The sequence below is a fragment of the Coregonus lavaretus genome (genome assembly GCF_964263955.1).
Source record: "Coregonus lavaretus genome assembly, chromosome: 13".
Classification (NCBI taxonomy): domain Eukaryota; kingdom Metazoa; phylum Chordata; class Actinopteri; order Salmoniformes; family Salmonidae; genus Coregonus; species Coregonus lavaretus.
Window position 1 is genome coordinate 25297709 of NC_140000.1, and position 23547 is coordinate 25321255.

The 23547-nt window shown below is 41.4% G+C and overlaps 2 protein-coding genes across 2 annotated transcripts in view; both read left to right on the plus strand.

Annotated features, from left to right (window-relative positions):
• The first annotated feature begins 259 nt into the window (after positions 1–259).
• On the plus strand, positions 260–14025 carry LOC311140511 (26S proteasome regulatory subunit 6B-like). Its single transcript, XM_084175600.1, has 10 exons — positions 260–311; positions 3621–3719; positions 7163–7349; positions 9289–9435; positions 9796–9999; positions 10169–10336; positions 12394–12470; positions 12699–12867; positions 13282–13337; positions 13551–14025. The coding sequence occupies exons 1-10, from the start codon at positions 276–278 to the stop codon at positions 13662–13664; spliced, it is 1257 nt and encodes a 418-aa protein (XP_084031726.1). The 5' UTR covers positions 260–275; the 3' UTR covers positions 13665–14025.
• A 1949-nt stretch (positions 14026–15974) lies between these two features.
• Positions 15975–23547, plus strand: part of LOC311140244 (beta-1,4-galactosyltransferase 3-like) — a 35664-nt gene continuing 28091 nt past the window's right edge. The window contains exon 1 of the mRNA XM_084175200.1: positions 15975–16136. The gene's annotated coding sequence lies outside the window, so the exon portion shown is untranslated. The remainder of the gene's footprint in view (positions 16137–23547) is intronic.

Below are 23547 nucleotides of genomic sequence, written 5' to 3' on the forward strand. Positions count from 1 at the left end.
AAAGAGAGCATGAGCAGTCATTCACCTGCTGTCCATCATATCTATCATCATCAGTATTCATCTTATTCATATTGATGTAAGGGTGCTTGCTTAGATGGAGGCAAGGTTTTGAAAACAAATTACTCAGAATAACACACAACATTTTATTTGTGGCGCAATCTCTCAATGAATTTGCATTTGTTGATGACACTTGTCCACAGAAACTTCATTACCCATGACTCCCACAAATGTCGATTGCGTCCTTACGTAGAACGTCACATGATAGGGAATTCAACATGGAGGACATTGGAGTAACTGTTGAAAGAATTCAGGTACGATTCATTTTGACCCGGTACATTTTAACGCCGTTTGACCGTTGTTTTTGATTATACGAAACTTAAAAAAGTATAGACAATTTCAAACGTACTATCTTTAATCTAAAGTGTTATTTGAATACATTTAATTCGTCCGTCATCCAAGTAAACGTGCCAATTCATTCACGGCACTGTAAATGCTCTGTCATGCAAGCTAACATTAGCTAGCAAGCTAGGCAACTTTAGCTAGTTAGCTAAACGTTTGCATATTGGTGTGGCTACGTAGCTATTTATGTTGTGTGTGTAGTATTGGTAAGCTTGAAGCTACAACGTCAACAAAATAACACAAAGTCAACGGCCGGCAGCTAAGGTTAGCTAGCTAGTTAACAAGTCAGATAACAACCGAATGTAACGCTAGTTAGCGAGCTAGCGAAGTAGTTAACTAGCTAGTGAGATAAATTCGATTGGATATGACTGAGCCTAATGTTAACATTAGCTTTTTCTAAATGGCTTATTATTGAAATTCTTAGCCAAGACAGAATTCGGCTACCTACCGCAGTCATTTCGTATCCTACGGAACAGCACTGAAACATTGTCGTGGATTTAAATATCTGCCAATCCACGTCTCACATTTTCTATCGGTCATCACTCACCCAACATTAGGCAAGTAACAAACTAGCTAACAACACAACAAACAACACGTTTTATTTAACCTTTATTTAACTAGGCAAGTAAGTTAATAACAAATTATTGTTTACAATGACGGCTTACCCAAAGGCCTCCTGCGGGGACGGGGGAATAAAAATATAGGACAAAACACACATCACGACAAGAGAGACATCACAACACTACATAAAGAGAGACCTAACAACATAGCATGGTAGCAACAACACATGACAACAACATGGTAGCAGCACAAAACATGGTACAAACATTATTGGGCACAGACAACAGCACCAAGGCAAGAAGGTAGAGACAATAATACATCACGCGAAGCAGCCAGAACTGTCAGTAAGAGTGTCCATGATTGAGTCGTTGAATGAAGAGATGGTGATAAAACTGTCCAGTTTGAGTGTTTTTGCAGCTCTTTCCAGTTGCTAGCTGCAGCGAACTGAAAAGAGGAGCGACCCAGGGTTGTGTGTGCTTTGAGGGCCTTTAACAGAATGTGACTGGCAGAACGGGTGTTGTATGTGGAGGATGAGGACTGCAGTAGGTATCTCGGATAGGGGGGAGTGAGGCCTAAGAGGATTTTATATATAAGCATCAACCAGTGGGTCTTGCGACGGGTATGCAGAGATGACCAGTTTACAGAGGAGTCTAGAGTGAACTGATGTGTCCTATAAGGAGCATTGGTGGCAGATCTGATGGCCGAATGGTAAAGAGCACCCTTACCTGTCAATCTATAAATTACTTCTCCGTAATCTAGCATGGGTAGGATGATCATCTGAATCAGGTTTAGTTTGGCAGCTGTGGTGAAAGAGGAGCGATTACGATAGAGGAAACTGAGTCTAGATTGAACCTTAGCCTGCAGCTTTGATATGTGCTGAGAGAAGGACAGTGTACCGTCTAGCCATACTCCCAAGTACTTGTATGACTACCTCAAGCTCTAAACCCTCAGAGGTAGTAATTACATCGGTGGGGAGAGGGGCATTCTTCTTACCAAACCACACCAAACCACTGTGCCCAAGAACACTAAGATAACCTGCCTAAATGACTACCTACCCGTAGCACTCACGTCTGTAGCCATGAAGTGCTTTGAAAGGCCGGTCATGGCTCACATCAACACCATTATCCCAGAAACCCTAGACCCACTCAATTTGCATACCACCCCAACAGATCCACAGATGATGCAATCTCTATTGTACTCCACACTCCCCTTTCCCACCTGGACAAAAGGAACACTTACGTGAGAATGCTATTCATTGACTACAGCTCAGTGTTAAACACCATAGTGCCCTCAAAGCTCATCACTAAGCTAAGGACCCTGGGACTAAACACCTCCCTCTGCAACTGGATCCTGGACTTCCTGACGGGCCGCCCCCAGGTGGTAAGGGTAGGTAACAACACATCTGCCATGCTGATCCTCAACACAGGGGCCCCTCAGGGGTGCGTGCTCAGTCCCCTCCTGTACTCCCTGTTCACCCATGACTGCATGACCAGGCACAACTCCAACACCATCATTAAGTTTGCCGACGACACAACAGTGGTAGGCCTGATCACCGACAATGATGAGACAGCCTATAGGGAGGAGGTCAGAGACCTGGCCGTGTGGTGCCAGGATAACAACCTCCCTCAACGTGATCAAGACAAAGGAGATTATGGTGGACTACAGGGAAAAAAAGAGGACTGAGCATGCCCCCATTCTCATCGACGGGGCTGTAGTGGAACAGGTTGAGAGCTTCAAGTTCCTTTGTGTCCACATCACCAACAAACTATCATGGTCCAAACACACCAAGACAGTCGTGAAGAGGGCACGACAAAGCCTATTCCCCTCAGGAGACTGAAAAGATTTGGCATGGGTCCTCAGATCCTCAAAAAGTTCTACAAATACACCATCGAGAGCATCCTGACTGGTTGCATCACCGCCTGGTATGGCAACTGCACGGCCTCCGACCGCATCCAGGACCTCTATACCAGGCGGTGTCAGAGGAAGGCCCTCAAAATTGTCAAAGACTCCAGCCACCCTAGTCATAGACTGTTCTCTCTGCTACTGCACGGCAAGCGGTACCAGAGCGCCAAGTCTACGTCCAAAAGGTTTCTTAACAGCTTCTACCCCCAAGCAATAACAGCTAATCATGGCTACCCGGACAATTAGCATTGCCCCACCCCACCCCCTCTTTTACGCTGCTGCTACTCTGTTTATTATTTATGCATAGTCACTTTAACTCTACCCACATGTACATATTACCTCAGTTACTTCGACAAACCGTTGCCCCCGCACATTGACTCTGTACCGGTACCCCCTATATATAACCTCCCTACTGTTATTTTATTTTACTGCTGCTCTTTAATTATTTGCTCTTTTAATTTTTTTCTTAAACTGCATTGTTGGTTAAGGGCTTGTAAGTAAGCATTTCACTGTAATGTCTACACCCGTTGTATTCGGTTCATGTGGCAAATAAGATTTGATTTGACCTTTGTTTTGGAGATGTTCAGAACAAGGTTAAGGGCAGAGAAAGCTTGTTGGACACTAAGAAAGCTTTGTTGTAGAGCGTTTAACACAAAATCCGGGGACGTTAACACTAGCTACAGAGTTTTCACAGGTTTGGGGTTATGCTCACAACGTAGAATTTGTGTAAATGTTTGTGTTGTCTTATGTCTACACAGGACGAAGTGCCTGCCATGCTGAACTCACGACCCCAGACGGGGCTTTCTTTCCTGGCCCCAGAACCAGAAGATCTTGAAGACCTTTACAGCAGATACAAGGTCTGTATTGGGAACAGCTTCTGTGTGTCTGTGCTTGACTGTTGAGGTCTATTTCTGTCAGCACAACAAGAAAAGCAATTTTAAATCGTACAGGCCCTTTCTGTGATTTCTTCAATCACAGTAAAGATGTTAACTATTACAGTGCCCAGAGAAAGTATTCACACAGACTTTTTCCACATTTTGTTGTTACAGCCTGAATTTAAAATGGATGAAATTGAGATTTTTTGGTCACTGGCCTACACCCAATACCCCATAATGTCAAAGTGGAATTATGTGTTTTGTTTTTTTATTTTTAACAAATTAATTAAAAATGAAAAGCTGAAATGTCTTGAGTCAATAAGTATTCAACCCCTTTGTTATGGCAAGCCAACATAATTTCTGAAGTAAAGATTTGCTTAACAAGTCACATAATAAGTTGCATGGACTCGCTCTCTGTGCAATAATAGTGTTTAATATGATTTCTGAATGACTACCTCATTTTTGTACCCCACAGACCGGTTTCCGAGCTGGTCATGGGGTGCACTTCAGCCACGCTCAAGGTCCTAAACGATATTATAACCGCGATCGATAATAGACAGTACTGTGCAGCCGTTTTCAGTGACCTGGCCAAGGCTTTCGACTCTGTCAACCACCGCATTCTTATTGGCAGACTAAATAGCCTTGGTTTCTCAAATGACTGCCTCGCCTGGTTCACCAACTACTTCTCAGATAGAGTTCAATGTGTCAAATCGGAGGGCCTGTTGTCTGGACCTATGGCAGTCTCTATGGGGGTGCCACAGGGTTCAATTCTTGGGCCGACTCTTTTCTCTGTGTATATCAATGACGTCGCTCTTGCTGCTGGTGACTCTCAGATCCACCTCTACGCAGACGACACCATTTTGTATACATCTGGCCCTTCATTGGACACTGTGTTAACAAACCTCCAAACGAGCTTCAATGCCATACAACACTCCTTCAGTAGCCTCCAACTGCTCTTAAACACTAGTAAAACTAAATGCATGCTCTTCAACCGAACGCTGCTTGCACCCGCCCACCCGACTAGAATCACTACTCTCGACGCGTCTGACCTAGAGTATGTGGACAACTACAAATATCTAGGTGTCTGGTTAGACTGTAAACTCTCCTTCCAGACTCACATTAAGAATCTCCAATCCAAAGTTAAATCTAGAATTGGTTTCCTATTTCGCAACAAAGCCTCCTTCACTCATGCTGCCAAACATGCCCTCGTAAAACTGACTATCCTACCTACCGATCCTTGACTTCGGCGATGTCATTTACAAAATAGCCTCCAACACTCTACTCAGCAAATTGGATGTAGTCTATCACAGTGCCATCCGTTTTGTCTCCAAAGCCCCATATAATACCCACCACTGTGACCTGTACGCTCTTGTTGGCTGGTCCTCACTACATATTCGTCGCCAAACCCACTGGCTCCAGGCCATCTATAAATCACTGCTAGGCAAATCCCCGCCTTATCTTATCTCACTGGTCACCATAGCAACACCCACCCGTAGTCTGCGCTCCAGCAGGTATATCTCACTGGTCATCCCCAAAGCCAACACCTCCTTTGGCCGCAATTCCTTCCAGTTCTCTGCTGCCAATGACTGGAACAAATTGCAAAAATCTCTGAAGCTGGAGACACTTATCTCCCTCACTAACTTTAAGCATCAGTTGTCAGAGCACCTTACCGATCACTGCACCTGTACACAGCCCATCTGAAATTAGCCCGCGCAACTACCTCATCCCTATATTGTTATTTATTTTGCTCATTTGTACCCCAGTATCTCTATTTGCACATCATCTCTTGCACATCTATCATTCCAGTGTTAATACTAATTGTAATTATTTTGCACTATAGCCTATTTATTGCCTTACCTCCATAACTTGCTACATTTGCACACACTGTATATATATGTATTTCTGTTATATTTTTGACTTTGTTTTGTTTTACCCCATATGTAACTGTGTGTTGTTGTTTTTATCGCACTGCTTTGCTTTATCATGGCCAGGTCGCAGTTGTAAATGAGAACTTGTTCTCAACTGGTTTACCTGGTTAAATAAAGGTTAAATAAAAATAAAATATAAAAAAATAATAATAATAATAAACAGACAAGTATCTGTAAGGTCCCTCAGTCGGACAGGGAATTTCAAACACAGATTCAACCACAAAGACCAGGGAGGTTTTACAATGCCTCACACAGAAGGGCACCTATTGGTAGATGGGAAGAAAAAATCCCTTTGACCATGGTGAAGTTATTAATTACACTTTAGATGGTGTATCAATACACCCAGGCACTACAAAGGTACAGGCGTCCTTCCTTGCTGGAGAGGAAGGAAACCGCTCAGGGATTTCACCATGAGGCGCAGTGGTCTAAGGCACTGCATCGCAGTGCTAACTGTGCCACTAGAGATCCTGGTTCGAATCCAGGCTCTGTCGCAACCGGCCGCAACCGGGAGACTCATGGGCGGCGCACAATTGGCCCAGCGTCGTCCAGGGTAGGGGAGGGAATGGCCGGCAGGGATGTAGCTCAGTTGATAGAGCATGGCGTTTGCAACGCCAGGGTTGTGGGTTCGATTCCCATGGGGGGCCAGTATAAAAAATAAAAATAAAAAATTGTATTCACTAACTGTAAGTCGCTCTGGATAAGAGCGTCTGCTAAATGACAAAAAAAAAAAAAAAAAGGCCAAGGGTGACTTTAAAGTAGTTACAGAGTTGAATGGCTGTGATAGGAGAACTGAGGATGGATCAACAATGTTATTACTACACAATACTAACCTAATTGACAGAGTGAAAAGAAGAACGCCTGTACAGATTACAAATATTCCAAAGCATGCATAATGTTTGCAACAAGGCACTGAAGTTATACTGCAAAAAATGTGTCAAAGCAATTAACTTTTGCCTGAATACAAAGTGTTATGTTTGGGGCAAATACATCACAGGACCACGCTGTATTTTCAAGCATAGTGGTGGCTGTATCATGTTATGGGTATGCTTTTAATCGTGAAGGACTAGAGCTAAGCACAGGCAAAATCCTAGAGGAAAACCTTGTTCAGTCTGCTTTCCACCAGACACTGGGAGATGAATTCACCTTTCAGCAGGACAATAACCTTACCCAGAAAGACTCGCTGCCTAATATGCTTCTACAAAGTATTGACTTAAGCGTGTGAATACTTATGTAAGTGTGATATTTCTGTATTTCATTTTCAATAAATTTGCGAAAATTTCTAAAAACATGTTTTCCCTTTGTCATTATGGGGCTATGTAGGTAGATTGGTGAGAAAAAACATACATTTAATACATTTTGAATTCAGGCTGTAACACAACAAAATGTGGAACAAGTCAAGGGGTATGAATACTTTCTGAAGGCGCTATATCACCATGATTCATCAATAAACATACATTCTCCATGACACCTTTCCCACCCTCCCCTTCACTATTGTAGAAGCTGCAGCAGGAGCTGGAGTTTCTGGAGGTGCAGGAGGAGTACATCAAAGATGAACAGAAGAACCTGAAGAAGGAGTTCCTCCACGCCCAGGAGGAGGTGAAGAGGATACAGAGTATCCCCCTGGTCATCGGCCAGTTCCTGGAGGCTGTGGACCAAAACACAGCCATCGTGGGCTCCACCACAGGTAGTTTTTACATTCTTGTCTGTCCTCACATAGTGTAGGTAAGCCTCTGGTAGTTGGCTCCAGAGACTGGAGACTTCCTTTAGAGTGGTAGCTTCTGACTGTACACTATAGTTTCTAGAGAACAACCGATAATCGGCTGTTGATATATCAGGCCGATATCGGCCCTTCTCTATCGACATTGCCGATAGTCCCGCTACATAGCAAAACTGCTGCTATGCCAGCTGCCACTCACCACCTGAGCCACGAGCACTGCACAATGCCGATGAATATCAAGCTGGGTAAATCATCAGCAGCGGAAAGCTAGCTCATCCTCCAACAGAAAGGTGCAGTATTGAGAAACAGATGAATTAACACAGTGACCAAAATCGCAGATGAGCTTCCCTAAGACGGTTTGTGACAGTTTGTGCAGAAATTCTTCAGTTGTGTAAACCTACAGTTTCATCAGCTGTCCGGGTGGCTGGTCTCAGACGATGCCGCAGGTGAAGAAGCCAGATGTGGAGGTCCTGGGCTGGCGTCGTTACACGTGGTCTGCGGTTGTGAGGCCGGTTAGACGTACTGGCAAATTCTCTAAAACGGCGTTCAAGGCTGCTTATGGTGAAATGAACATTCAATTCTCTGGCAACAGCTCTGGTGGACATTCCTGCAGTTAGCAAGCCAATTGCACGGTCCCTCAACTTGAGACATCTGTGGCATTGTGTTGTGTGATAGAGCAAGACAACTGCACTTTTTAGTGGCCTTTTCTTTTCCCCAGCACAAGGTGCACCTGTGTAATGATCATGCTATTTTAATCTGTTTCTTGATATGCCACACTTGTCAGGTGGATAGATTATCTTGGCAAATGATAAATGCTCACTAACAGGGATATCAACACATTTGAGAGAAATAAGCTTTTTGTGTATGGAACATTTCTGGGATATTTTATTTCAACCCATGAAACATGGGACCAACACTTTACATGTTGCGTTTTATATTTTTGTTCAGTGTAGTTATCATAGTAGCAGTAAACAGCAGCAAGTGATATGAGCGTTGGGGAGATGTGAAATGGAGCGGAGTTACAGCCTTGCTCTATCCAATTGTAGCAGTAGGATCAAGTTACAACCCGCCCATTTCTTGATAGATAGCTGAGCTAGCCAATTGAGTATAAAAAAAATACTAGTTGACAAAAGACATACTAGTTTCATAAGCATCCGTGATCACAAATCATAACGTTACGTTGGAACCATTTGCATTGAATAGATGTTATTTTATATTCTCAAACTAACAGCAGTGCCTATATGATGTCCTTCCATACAGGCGTGACATGCTGGAGTGATGCTTCTATGCAAATGTTGTTGATCAGTAGGCTAATATACTGTAAGTCCCAAATGAAGGGCAAACAGATTGTCATCTGTAGCACCATAGACTCCACTGATCAGCCAAAACAAACTCAATGCATGCACACACTCCTATTGAATATGGATTCACCTGTATTGTGAGTGTGAGTATGTCTATGACATCTTAATTTACCCAGTCAAGAGATTTTCCCATTCAAATAAAATTATAATTATATTGTTATTTAGTTAGATTGGTAAAAACGAAGTCAAATGTATTGTTTGATTTTTAAATTGATGCATTAATGCGTACATGTCTGTCTTTGGGAACTATTTTGATATTGTATATCTGCCTAAAATATCATCCATCTTTCTTTCTTTAACCCCTAAAAAAAATCCATATAGGTCATTCTCTAATAGCCACACTCCCATAAGCTCCCATATTTTGCACTGTAACACCAATGCCTCATTCTTACTGTATAGGCAAAACATGTCTCTAATATTCCCTAATGACATTTCCCCCTCTTTCCCTGTGCCACCCTCTTTCTCTGATTCTCTCTCTGTCCACCCTCTTCTCTCTCTGTCCACCCTCTTCTCTCTCTGTCCACCCTCTCCTCTCCCTGGCTCAGGCTCTAACTACTATGTGCGTATCCTAAGCACCATCGACAGAGAGCTGCTGAAGCCCAATGCATCGGTGGCCCTGCACAAGCACAGCAATGCCCTGGTGGATGTGCTCCCCCCAGAGGCTGACAGCAGCATCATGATGCTTACATCAGGTACACATGCACACTATTCTACCCCCTGGTATACATATCCCTTTGTAATACATGTTGCAGTGGAACAAACATGCATTCATGCGTGCTTACATACGTTGCATGCATATTCCACTCATTGATACCTTAGTGCAGCTCCTCTCCTCTGTGTTATAATATAATAATAATATACCATTTAGCAGACGCTTTTATCCAAAGCGACTTACAGTCATGCGTGCATACATGTTTGTGTATGGGTGGTCCCGGGTATCGAACCCACTACCTTGGCGTTACAAGCGCCGTGCTCTACCAGCTGAGCTACAGAGGACCAGAGGATGTTGTTAATAAAATAATAGCATTATTTTCCTGTATCTCTCCTTGCAGACCAAAAGCCAGATGTGATGTATGCTGACATCGGAGGGATGGATATCCAGAAGCAGGAAGTGAGGGAAGCAGTGGAGCTTCCACTCACACACTTTGAACTCTACAAACAGATTGGCATTGACCCACCAAGGGGGGTTCTGATGTACGGGCCTCCTGGCTGTGGGAAGACCATGCTGGCCAAGGCTGTGGCTCACCACACTACAGGTAGGCCATTCACCATGTTCACCATTATCTATAGGATGCACTGGTGCTAACATGATTAGGCTATATTGTCATTTTTTTGCAGCAAATAATTGTAATCATGCTACCATATCAGTATTTGGTTATTTTCTGACTCTCGGTCTCTCTCTCTGTTGCTCTCTCTCTCTCTCAGCGGCGTTCATCCGCGTGGTAGGCTCTGAGTTTGTGCAGAAGTACCTGGGCGAGGGCCCCCGCATGGTGCGTGACGTCTTCCGGCTGGCCAAGGAAAACGCCCCCGCCATCATCTTCATCGACGAGATCGATGCCATCGCTACCAAGCGTTTTGACGCACAGACCGGAGGTATGAGCCATTGTGTACCTTTTTAGAATCAGCTGCACTTCAGAATAGGCTATGTAATGGACTGGTCATTTACTAATCTCTAGTATTGCACATAGTAGCCAAACCCAGTAAGACATGCAAAATAGAGCAGATTTACAGATTGGCATTCCTGATATCAAATGTCTCCACCTGTGATCTTCAGGGTTCACACAAGGTGATTGAGGTGCTTAAAGTACTTGAATTTGGCACTCTGAAGTTCAAGTACTGGAATGCCTTGAAAATCAGAAATGTTCTCAAGTTGGTACTTGAAAAGTACTTGAATTAAAATGAGAGGAGAACAGATAATCAAATATGTTTATGAAAAATATAATAAAAATGTATTGGTCTTGCGAATTAATTTCCAGGCAGACTACAGAGTTTTATTTCCTCACGTGTTTCGCACTGTGGTTGCCAGGGGAGCTCGCTCATTCCACCCATACTGCCACTCAGCCAGGCAGGTACAGAACTGACTGATTAGGCGCAGCCAAACGTCACATCGATAGCTAAAATGGCGGGAAAATGTAGATTCAATTCTGCCTTTTGTACGTATGGAACATTTCTGGGATCTTTTATTTCAGCTCATGAAACATGGGACAACACTTTACATGTTGCGTTTTATATTTTTGTTTAGTATAGTTTACCCACTCTCTTTTGTACCACTACATCACTGGACCCAACCAACTGACACTGTGTAAGGTGCAAAAAATGCGTCAGACTTTGACATTGCGAGCATGGGTGAATTGGCCCTGAAGAGCCACATGAAGGGGGAAAGACACAACGCTGCATCCTGCACTGGCGCCAGTTCTACATGTGACTTTTTCTCTGCAACAACCTCCAGAGCTTTTTTGCCAATCGCCTCATTCACAGAGTGCCCGCGATATTCCGCTTTATCAAGCAGCAGCCATGCTCCTGCCGTTCTGGTGGCCGTTCAAGTGCCGTTTTCCTCACACAGCCCACCCACCCGAATGGCGACACTAAAGCTGCCAGTCGGAAGCAATACTTTATTGTAGCTATTAAGTAGTAGATTCCCAAATGCCCAATAAAAACAGTCATTAAGCTGGAATTGTGTACATTTTACATTTTAGTCATTTAGCAGACGCTCTTATCCAGAGCGACTTACAGTTAGTGAGTGCATACATTTTCATACTAGCCCCCCGTGGGAAACGAACCAACAACCCTGGCATTGCAAGCGCCATGCTCTACCAATTGGTAGTAATGTGAATAGGAAATGTGTGTTCACCAGTAGGCATCTCCCAAAACACTCCTCATCACTACTCAAATTACAAAATCATCAGTACTGACTTACCACTTATGTAGTGAAACAATGTATTATTGATGAGTGCTAAGTAATTATTACTTTTTTATGAGGTTGTGGCGATATACTGCCATCTGGCGGCAACTAGAAACAATTACATAATATGAACTGGACCTTGAAAATATATTTTAGTGCTTGAAAAAGTACTTGCCACTGTCTGTATGAACCCTGGGTCTTGTCATGCCAACACACATTTGAGCTGTTTACATTGCAATATTTCAATCAAACAATGTTAAAATCAGCCTTAACTAAGCAGGTGAAACATGTTTCCGTAAAGGCCCCCTAGTTGCTGTGAGTGTTAGATAGGATATGATTTATCCTTGGCCCAGATGGAGACACAAGGACACAACAGCTCACTGATCAGTCAGCTTCTCTAAAGCAATGGGAAAATAAATAACCTTCACATTTTGTTTTGACTGCCACCACCATAGAGTTGGTAAGTTTAAGGTCAGGGTAGTTGCAGTTAACATCAAGTTAGAGTTGGGAATCAGAAGTTGCCCACAAAACAGAACTACTTGTAAAGATGTCGGTTAATTTCATTGTTTAAAGCGTCCAGGCGAACAGATTCACAGATATCCACAATAGAGACCAACTTAATTGTGACCGTAGTATCTTGAGTGGGATTGATTATTAGGACTGAAAATAAGACCAAGCAGTTATTAGTGTGGTTGAACCCTGACATTGGTATTCCCTCATTGTATTCTCTCCTTCCCTTCCCAAACAGCTGACAGGGAGGTTCAGAGGATTCTGCTGGAGCTTCTCAACCAAATGGACGGCTTTGACCAGACCGTCAACGTCAAGGTGAGCGAAGTGTGAGAGCGCTGTGGGCTTCGTTATTGTAGGCTGCAGACCCATTAAGGCAGCTAACCTGTAACCTTGTGTGTCACAGTGAGAATACGTAAAAAATGTAGTCACACTTAAGCTAATCCTATAGTGAGTGATTTACTAATATGGGTCTCAAAACTTCCGGTTAAGCCTTTGTCATGTGACTTCCGGCCTCTCTGACCCACCTGTTTGTTCCCTCGTCAGGTGATCATGGCCACCAACAGGGCCGACACCCTGGACCCCGCCCTCCTGCGTCCGGGCCGTCTGGACAGAAAGATTGAGTTCCCCCTGCCTGACCGCCGGCAGAAACGCCTGGTCTTCTCCACCATCACCAGCAAGATGAACCTCTCTGAGGAGGTGGACCTGGAGGACTGTATCCTTATTATACCCTACTCAACAGTGTCTCATGACGTGTGTGTGTTAATTGGGGCAGGTCTGTATTGTATTCACTTTTTATCAATGTGTCTCAAGAAAAAACTAGCAGCATCATGCAATCTTTTCCTGCTCAGAACAAAGCACAGGAGCACTAATCCTATTCTGTGTCCGGTTCATTAAGTGTGCTTTAAGTTTTCATCAAATATTTACCTCCTTGAATACCGCTCTGATCTAGTGCAATAGTCTCATTAAAGGTCAAATGAACCATGACATTAGTACTCCAACTTAATGCCTTTGTAAAGTCTAATGCACTTCCCCATACCTTTCTTTGGTTGCTAAGTAACCGAAAGAACACTACATTGTTCAGTGTCGTATGAGTTTGTATTTGCAGTTGTCCTTAACCAGTGTGTAGATGTTGCCAGACCAGACAAGATCTCCGGAGCAGACATCAACTCTATCTGCCAGGAGGTGAGTGTGACCCCGGACTGTTCGGAGGAATTCTACCATGGGAGGTCAAACTACTCAAAAGACTCAATGTCAAAGAGTAGCAAGTTATTGCGTTCGCTAACTCTTGTTCCAAAGATAACTAAATATCCTCTGTTACATCACCTGTTGTCGGTGTGAGAACTGGAAACTCTCTCTGATAGATGTGCTTATAATTCTTTCATTCCTCTCACTCAGGCTGGCATGCTGGCTGTCCGTGAAAATAGGTACATCGTCCTGGCCAAGGACTTTGAGAAGGCCTACAAGACTGTTATCAAGAAGGACGAGCAGGAGCATGAGTTCTACAAGTAGAAAGTAACCTCTTCCCCCTCTCCCTGAAAAAAGAAAAGGCATTCAGAGACAAGTTTTGTTTGATTTATGTGTGTTTGTGTCTACTACCGTGTCCATGTGTCATTTGCCAGACTCTGACTAACATTGACCTTGGACTGAATTTTGCTTAATTTACTAAAGGCCCATCGTCATCTCGACTGTGATAACAACCTTGAACACACACACACATAGTGAATGGAGTGTCTTTTGATGTGCTCTGCAGGTTCTTAAGTATGTTTGACTTGACTGTAGCTAGTATAATGGCAGAGAGTTTGTACCTGTAATGTACTCCCTGATAAAACAGTACTCTAAAAAACATTAAAGAAGTTTTCCATAAAAATTTAAGAAAAGTATGCAGTCTGTCTTTATTTTTCACGTGGACTGAAATATATTGGTTTAAAATCTATTGATGTGACAAGACAAACACTAACATGCCCAGGGTCATCTGCAGTGGTAACCATACATTTGATAGATAAACTGACTGTTGGTCATAGATCCTCTACTCTCGCTTGGCATTCCGTTCCTAGTCAGTCTAGACAGGCAGGCACCACTGATGCGGGGTCCTCCATAAGAGGGGACATGGCGGTGTCTCGCCCTCCCTCTTTCCCTCTCTCTCTCTTGGTCTGCCCACGAGTCAAAGCAGTTCAGCCTCAGGTTGAAGTTCAGCCTTACACCACAAGGGGGAGAAAGGCTTTCTGTTAGTAAATATATATCTCCAGGGAGCTTGACTGACTATCAAGGGCAAGATTGTGGTTTAGAAAGTAGAAGGCCCCTCTTATGGTATATTTACATTTACATTTTACGTCATTTAGCAGACGCTCTTATCCAGAGCGAATTTTTTTTTTTTTATACTGCCCCCCCCGTGGGAATCGAACCCACAACCCTGGCGTTGCAAACGCCATGCTCTATCAACTGAGCTACATCCCTGCCGGCCATTCCCTCCCCTACCCTGGACGACGCTGGGCCAATTGTGCGCCGCCCATGAATCTCCCGGTCGCGGCCGGCTGCAACAGAGCCTGGATTCGAACCAGGATCTAGTGGCACAGTTAGCACTGCGATGCAGTGCCTTAAACCACTGCGCCACTCATATCTATTGGAATGGTACCCACTTGTGTCCCAATGGGAAACTGTTGGGCAGGTGGTCAGTGATGGGGTCAAAGTAGTTGGTGTAGAGGGGCATGGTTGCAGACTCCAGGTCCTGTGACATATTGGCAAAGATTGGTCCCAGGTCATGGTTTGGTAGCATCCTTTGACCAGGGCAGAGACTGCGCCACATTGCTGACGCTACAGCATCCAGGGTGGACTGGGTCTTCCAGGGGTGGAACGGAGGAAGGTGAGGTGGAAGCTGGGACATTCTGAAGAAAGCTTTGGACAACCAAATTAAAATGCCTGTGTGATCACTAATAGGCCATAACTATTTGTGTCCATAACTGTACAGTTTCAGAGGATCAATCATCACCTTAAAGTGGCATGTAGTTATTTGTCAGATTATATAAATATATTTAGTTTAGATATGTTTGTGATCACGAAAAAGCAATTCATTTTGGTAACTGCTTCACTGCCTTTGTTTAACTCCTGCCAGTGGACCAGTAACTTTCCCTACATTGAACAACTACCCAATCCCATAATGTTGAATACTTAAGTATTGAGTGGAAAAATAATTCCTTACCTTTTAAATAAGATGTTTTGTGGTGAAATATGGCAAAAAGTCAGTACTTTGTCTTTGACCGCAATTTGTTTACACTTGATTTTCCAACTGAGAGATGAGTGATGCACCATTCTAGAATCTAGAACACATCTACTACAATATAATACTTTATTTTCTCCCAGCTTGGGTGTGCCATTTGGTATAAAATCTATATTTTATTAGAAAGTACAATTACTACATAAAAGCACAACTCTGAACGTGTACGAAAGATACAGTAGTAGGTCTAAGATAAACAAATGTAATTTGTATTACACCATTTCTGTAATTTCACTTTACCATGTCTCCTCGAGTCAAGCATGTCGTGTTTTCCTCGTTCTATGTTAAGTAAGCCATAACACAAAAGGGTCGTTATGTCACTGTGTACTCAGCGTCACCCCATTCAATTGTATTGCCAGTGCATTCATTGAATTATTGTGAAACCAAACCAGCAAGTAGTGGTGAAAATCAGGACACGCATACAACATGAAGAGGTTGGAGGAGGTGCGCTAAACAAAACCTTAGACCGTACCATTCCTTACTACATGCAACACCAAACAGCTGTGTACATCACTTCCTGTACTAGTTCTACATGTGAAGTGTGGCTGAAGAAGCTGCATTTCAACTTCGAAATGCAGTCCCAGAGCAACTGGAATTGTCAAAGTGATGTTTAGCAATACCGTTGCCTGGAATAAATGAGAAAAGGAACAATTGAGCTATCCACGAACAAGAGGAGTGGAATGGTAAACACCATTCCGTGCGTTTAGTTGGTAAGCTGGCCACAGTTTATTTATTTTTTATCTAGCTAATCATGCTAACTAGATAGCCAGCTAACGAGACGTTAACAAATCATGCCCGTGTATGAAAGAAGTTAGCTAGTCGTTAGCTAGCTAGCAAAGCAGAATGAAATGGAGTTAGTAACGTTAGTTTGCCGTCTTTTACAGCTTATTTATCCGTCACATTTGCTAGCTAGCCAGTAGCTAACGTTGGCTATCTAAAATGTTAAGTATTTATTGTGGCCGCTTCAACAATAACGTTAGTTGTTGAGGCAAGGCTCGAGCCCAGGTAAATTAGCTACGCCAGAAATGGTGGAATCTTTGGTTACATCATCATGACTCGGACAAAATCTAAAGTAAGTCATGAATTGTCTAATAATGTAAAAACACAAAACGGATCAGTATACTGAACACCATAGTGGCAGTGGATGCATGTCTCGCTCTGTCACTGTGTGTGTCTGTCTGTCTGTCTGTAGGCTACATGATATTGTCGCATCTGTTCATGTCTGTGTGAACAAGCAAGGAATTAATCTTATTCCAAAGGAATAGCTGGGTGATTTAGCAAATACGTCATTTTTGTGTCTCAGGGTTAGATTTATAAGATAAAATGTTTTTTTCCCCCTTTAAGTAAAGACTAAAATAACCTTAAACTAATTTTCTTTCAGTTTTCAATGTTTTAAAAAAATCTTCTAAAGCATTTCATGTCTGGATTTCACTGTTTTGCACTGTTTTAGTCCTGTCTCACATCCAGACTTTTGACATTCTGCTATGTATTGCACTTACAAAAGTCTTTATAATTAGAAAATATTTAAAGCACCTGTTTAAAAAAAGAGTAAAAAAAATGGAAAATATATACATATTAGATGTGCATAAGCCATTGAACTTGTCTTTTTTTTTTTTTTACAAACAGTACGGTCGTCTCTAAGTATTGTCATTGCCACCATGACAAGCAAATTAAATAACTTTTTTTCAAAAGTGTGTGTACTTGGTTGTACAGCACCAGTCAAAAGTTTGGACACACCTACTCATTCCAGGGTTTTTCTTTATTTTTACTATTTTCTACATTGTAGAATAATAGTGAAGACATCAAAACTATGAAATAACAAATATGGAATCCTGTAGTAACCAAAAAAGTGTTAAACAAATCAAAACATATTTGGAATTCTTCAAATAGCCACCCTTTGCCTTGATGACAGCTTTGCACACTCTTGGCTCCTTACACATCAGTGTTGTGATGCAAAAATTCTAGCAAAATGTATAGCGCATAGAATAAAAAAGGTATTGTCGGACATTATTCATTCTAATCAGACAGGTTTTTTACATGGACGAAACATTGGCGATAATATAAGGCAAGTACTGGAAACAATAGAACACTATGAAAAATCTGGGAAACCAGGCCTGCTATTCATAGCTGACTTTGAAAAGGCATTTGATAAAGTTAGACTGGAGTTTATATATAAATGCCTGGAGCATTTCAATTTGGGAGAATCTCTTATAAAATGGGTTAAAATCATGTATAGGAACCCTAGGTGTAAAATAGTCAATGTCTATTTGTCAGACAGTTTTAAACTGTCAAGAGGAGTAAAACAAGGTTGTCCACTCCACTATCGGCATATCTATTTATTATGGCCATCGAAATGTTAGCTATTAAAATCAGATTTAACAATAATATCAAGGGCTTAAAAACAAAGGTGTCATTGTACGCTGATGATTAATGTTTTCTTTTAAATCCACAACTTGAATCCCTCCACAGATTCATAGAGGATCTAGATACATTTTCTAACCTCTCTAAATTACAACCAAATTATGATAAATGTACTATTACATATTGGATCAGTAAAAAATACAACTTTTACATTACCGTGTAGTTTACCAATAAAATGGTCTGATGGTGATGTGTGTGTATATACTCGGTATACATATCCCAAAATAAATAAATGATCTTACTCCAATACATTTTTGTATTGAAAGTTAGCAAAAATAGATAAGATCTTGCTACCATGGAAAGGTAAATACCTGTCTATTTGTGGAAAAATCACCCTGATTAACTCTTTAGTATTATCCCAGTTTACCTATTTGTTTGTGGTCTTGCCTACGCCTAGCGAACAGTTTTTTAAAAAAATGATATGAGGAAAACATATTCCATTTTATATGGAACGGCTAGCCAGACAAAATTAAACGGGACTATTTATATAATGAATATTAATTTGGAGGACAGAAATGATTAAATATTAAAGCATTAGACCTATCACTAAAAGCTTCAGTCATACAAAAGTTATACTTAAATCCAAACTGGTTGTCTAGCAAATTAGTAATATTGTCTCACACCATGTTCAAGAATGGCCTTTTTCGCTTTATTCAGATTACAACCTCTCACTTTTAGTTATTTGAAAAGGAAATCATCTCCCAAATATCACTATTTCTAAAACAAGCCATAGAAAGTTGGTTGCAATTTCAATTTAATCCTCCAGAAACGACAGAACAAATAATGCAACAAATATTGTGGTTAAACTCAAATATACTAATAAAAAAAAAAGGTATAATCTTCGTAAATGATATCATAGGTAGGACTGGTGGAGTTATGTTGCACATGCAGCTAACAAAAACATATGGAAATGTCTGCTCTACCCAAAATTACAACCAAATAATTGCAGCATTACCGCAAAAATTTAAGAGTAAAGTGGCAGGGGGAAAAGTAAGGAACTTGTCTGTCGCCCCTGCATTAAAGACTATAATTGGTTAAAGAAAATTGGGATGAATAAAAAAGTATACCTGTTTCATTTAAGTACCACAGGATTGACAGCCGTCACATATATATTGCAAAATAGTTGGGAAGAGATTTTTGACGTACCGATTCCATAGGACATGGTTTATGAACTGATATGCAAAACGACGCCAGATTCAAAACTTATAATTTTTCAATTACAATTATTATACAACATTTTTGCTACCAGTAGAATGTTATTTATATGGGGGATACATTTACATGTACAGAGCAGTTAATTCTGCAAGAGCTCTGGTGACCGTCCCATCCGGTGTGGTGGTGTTAGGGATAAATGTGCAACAATGGCTTACCATTCTATAGACACCGCCCCTTTCTGCCTGATCTAGCACCAACCTCTTTTCCTAAGTCATGAGTGAGATGGCGGATAATTGTTCAGAGATCCCTTTTACTGCATCCCTAGTCTGGCCAATAAATCGTTGTTGGTCGTAATAGATATCATTAATCCAATCCACAATTTTGTTTATTGTCACCCACCAAAAGAACATGGTAGTAAATCCTTCCCCTAATTCTTTCATAGCTTGGTATCCATCCGGTACCCCCCTTGATACCCCAATCGCATCCATCTAAATAGGGCTATTCTCCTTCTTGTTAAAACTCCTCCTATGTCTGTGGTGCTTGTATGTGTTCTTACCTTTTTGCAGTGGGTAACGTGGACCCAGGTTGCTCTTTCTGCTATTCTAATGGCAAAGGCAGTGACCAATATAACCTGATAGGGCCCTTCCCAACAGGCCTGCTTCCAGTCTTTCTTCTTTAGGGATTGGATGCTCACCAGTCACCTGGTTAGATAGAGTGGGTCACCTTCTCCTTTAGTTCACCTGTGGGGCACAAAACCTCTGACATACCGGTGTGGTTAATAAACTACCTTCTCACGTTTTCTGCTAGGGTGCTCTTAATTTCTATTTCTGCCTGTTCCGGTCCTCCTAACTCGGGCATTCTATATGGTCTACCAAATCCCTCCTCCAATGGCAATAACCCTTCTTCATCTGGAGTTCTCCTGATCGTCATTAATACTATCGGTAGACCTTGTACCCCATTTCTTCCTGCTCTCCTGTGTGTTTTCCTTAACCCCTCTCTAATCATACCGTTCACATCAGTATTCTCTTTCTAGACTGTATCTAAAAAAAAGTATTTTGTCCTCTCCTTCGTATATTTATTATTTAATCCTACCATCTACTATCATCCCCCCTTTTTTGAACACGAGTCACAACGTCACTCATGCTTTCAAAAACAAAATACCAACATTGTTTATTAAACCATAATAAAAATGAAATAAAAATGACATCTGATAATACCTCAATTTACTTCTATCCCGTAAAGTAATCCCAAGATTAGTACAATTGACTAGCAAAAAAAATTCAAACTCTATGTTCGTGGATTAACCCAGTTAATCTTTCTTAATCATGACCAATGTCATATATCCCTCTTTACTCTACCATTTGGGTAAAATCCCTGTTATATGTAGGAAAAGCTAAGACTGTTTGGGAAGTGAGCAACTTTTTTATCTTCATAAATTGCTCCTCCTCAGTTCCAAATGATTTTACCATGGGCTGCCATTGCCTTCCCATAGATAAGATCACTTAATTTACCAGTATGCAGTACATAATGGAGTACCCAAGCTCTACAGTAGTCTATTATTCCCAAAAAGCTCATAATTTGTTTTTTGTTTAACGGTTTTGGTACTTCAAGTATAGAAGAACACTTCACAACTCTTTCTGTATTTCGTCTCTGCATTTATTCCTTAACTCATCCTTCTTCATCTATTTCTGGACAGCTAGTCCCCATCTTAAATTCTCCTATCCATCTTCCTATTATTACTATTTTCCTGATCTTATTACTAAATCAATGATCTAGGTAATAGCTGTTTCACATTAGATTGTGCCTTCCTCTGATTTCTGCAGCTCATTGCATTAATTTAGTTTCAAATACCAAGTTGTTGTTTATTAAAACATAATAAAAATGAAATTTAAATGACAACATTTGATAATATCTCAACTTACTTCTATCCCGTAAAAGTAATCCAAGATTAGTACAATTGACTAGCAACAGGTATCCCTCAATCAGGGAAAGCTCTCTCTCTCTTCCGTTATTTTATGGTTCAAATCATATTATTACCAAATTATAATCTTCTTCACACTTTTCACAGTATTATAAATGACCCTCAACTTGATAAAATAAATGTATCTTAATCTTAAAGTCCTCCTCTCATGCCTTTAGAATTACCAGTGTGGATGATTAATTAACACCAGAAAGTCAAAAGAGTTCAGAGGCCATTGAAATCATTCAACCAACTATTCCATCCCATAGTATAGTAAACATTACCATCATTCTAAATACAGTGGGGAAAACAAGTATTTAGTCAGCCACCAATTGTGCAAGTTCTCCCACTTAAAAAGATGAGGCCTGTAATTTTCATCATAGGTACACGTCAACTATGACAGACAAATTGAGATTTTTTTTCTCCAGAAAATCACATTGTAGGATTTTTAATGAATTTATTTGCAAATTATGGTGGAAAATAAGTATTTGGTCACCTACAAACAAGCAAGATTTCTGGCTCTCACAGACCTGTAACTTCTTCTTTAAGAGGCTCCTCTGTCCTCCACTCGTTACCTGTATTAATGGCACCTGTTTGAACTTGTTATCAGTATAAAAGACACCTGTCCACAACCTCAAACAGTCACACTCCAAACTCCACTATGGCCAAGACCAAAGAGCTGTCAAAGGACACCAGAAACAAAATTGTAGACCTGCACCAGGCTGGGAAGACTGAATCTGCAATAGGTAAGCAGCTTGGTTTGAAGAAATCAACTGTGGGAGCAATTATTAGGAAATGGAAGACATACAAGACCACTGATAATCTCCCTCGATCTGGGGCTCCACGCAAGATCTCACCCCGTGGGATCAAAAGGATCACAAGAACGGTGAGCAAAAATCCCAGAACCACACGGGGGGACCTAGTGAATGACCTGCAGAGAGCTGGGACCAAAGTAACAAAGCCTACCATCAGTAACACACTACGCCGCCAGGGACTCAAATCCTGCAGTGCCAGACTTGTCCCCCTGCTTAAGCCAGTACATGTCCAGGCCCGTCTGAAGTGCATTTGGATGATCCAGAAGAGGATTGGGAGAATGTCATATGGTCAGATGAAACCAAAATAGAACTTTTTGGTAAAAACTCAACTCGTCGTGTTTGGAGGACAAAGAATGCTGAGTTGCATCCAAAGAACACCATACCTACTGTGAAGCATGGGGGTGGAAACATCATGCTTTGGGGCTGTTTTTCTGCAAAGGGACCAGGACGACTGATCCGTGTAACGGAAAGAATGAATGGGGCCATGTATCGTTAGATTTTGAGTGAAAACCTCCTTCCATCAGCAAGGGCATTGAAGATGAAACGTGGCTGGGTCTTTCAGCATGACAATGATCCCATACACACCGCCCGGGCAACGAAGGAGTGGCTTCGTAAGAAGCATTTAAAGGTCCTGGAGTGGCCTAGCCAGTCTCCAGATTTCAACCCCATAGAAAATCTTTGGAGGGAGTTGAAAGTCTGTGTTGCCCAGCGACAGCCCCAAAACATCACTGTTCTAGAGGAGATCTGCATGGAGGAATGGGCCAAAATACCAGCAACAGTGTGTGAAAACCTTGTGAAGACTTACAGAAAACGTTTGACCTGTGTCATTGCCAACAAAGGGTATATAACAAAGTATTGAGAAACTTTTGTTATTGACCAAATACTTATTTTCCACCATAATTTGCAAATAAATTCATAAAAAATCCTACAATGTGATTTTCTGGATTTTTTTCTTCTCATTTTGTCTGTCATAGTTGACCTGTACCTATGATGAAAATTACAGGCCTCTCATCTTTTTAAGTGGGAGAACTTGCACAATTGGTGGCTGACTAAATACTTTTTTCCACCACTGTATTTCATAAATGTTACTTATCCCAAGTGTTCATTAAGTCCTCATGACATTTATTCTCATAAGAAATAATGTATACCCTAAACTCAGTAAAAAAAAAACAACAGGAAAAACTGCATAGAAATTCACTGTGTGTGCTCTTTTAAGACCCATCACCTATGAACTGTTGAAAACCCCCTAAATTCAACATAGCAACCCTTTATAAACATCATACTAGGTGTGTTGTTTTTTATTTGAAAAACCCAATTGAAAAACAACAACCAAAAATAGCCAGGCCCCACTTAATTTGGTAGCTCACTTTTACGACCTAAATACTGCCTAACTTCACTACTGCTCCCCCTAGCCCTGGGCAACATTCCAATGAGATAAGCTAATCTCTTTCTCCTGGTTATACATTTTGTTAACCTTCAATTACCATCAATAATCTAAAGATGGTAAGTACACACAAAACATGATACAGATATCCCCAGTCCTAACTCATCAATAATCGTTTGTATCAATCTAATTCCTCATAACTAATCTCACAATGATTATTGAACCCCTAAATCTGCTCCATGTGATCTCATCTCAAATGATCCATTATCAATTATTTTACCAACACCATAGGAAAATCTGTCTCCCCTGCTATTGTTCCTTTCGCCCCTGTAAATGTCATATTTCATTCATTAGCCAATACAATCACATACTCCGTGTAAGTAAGA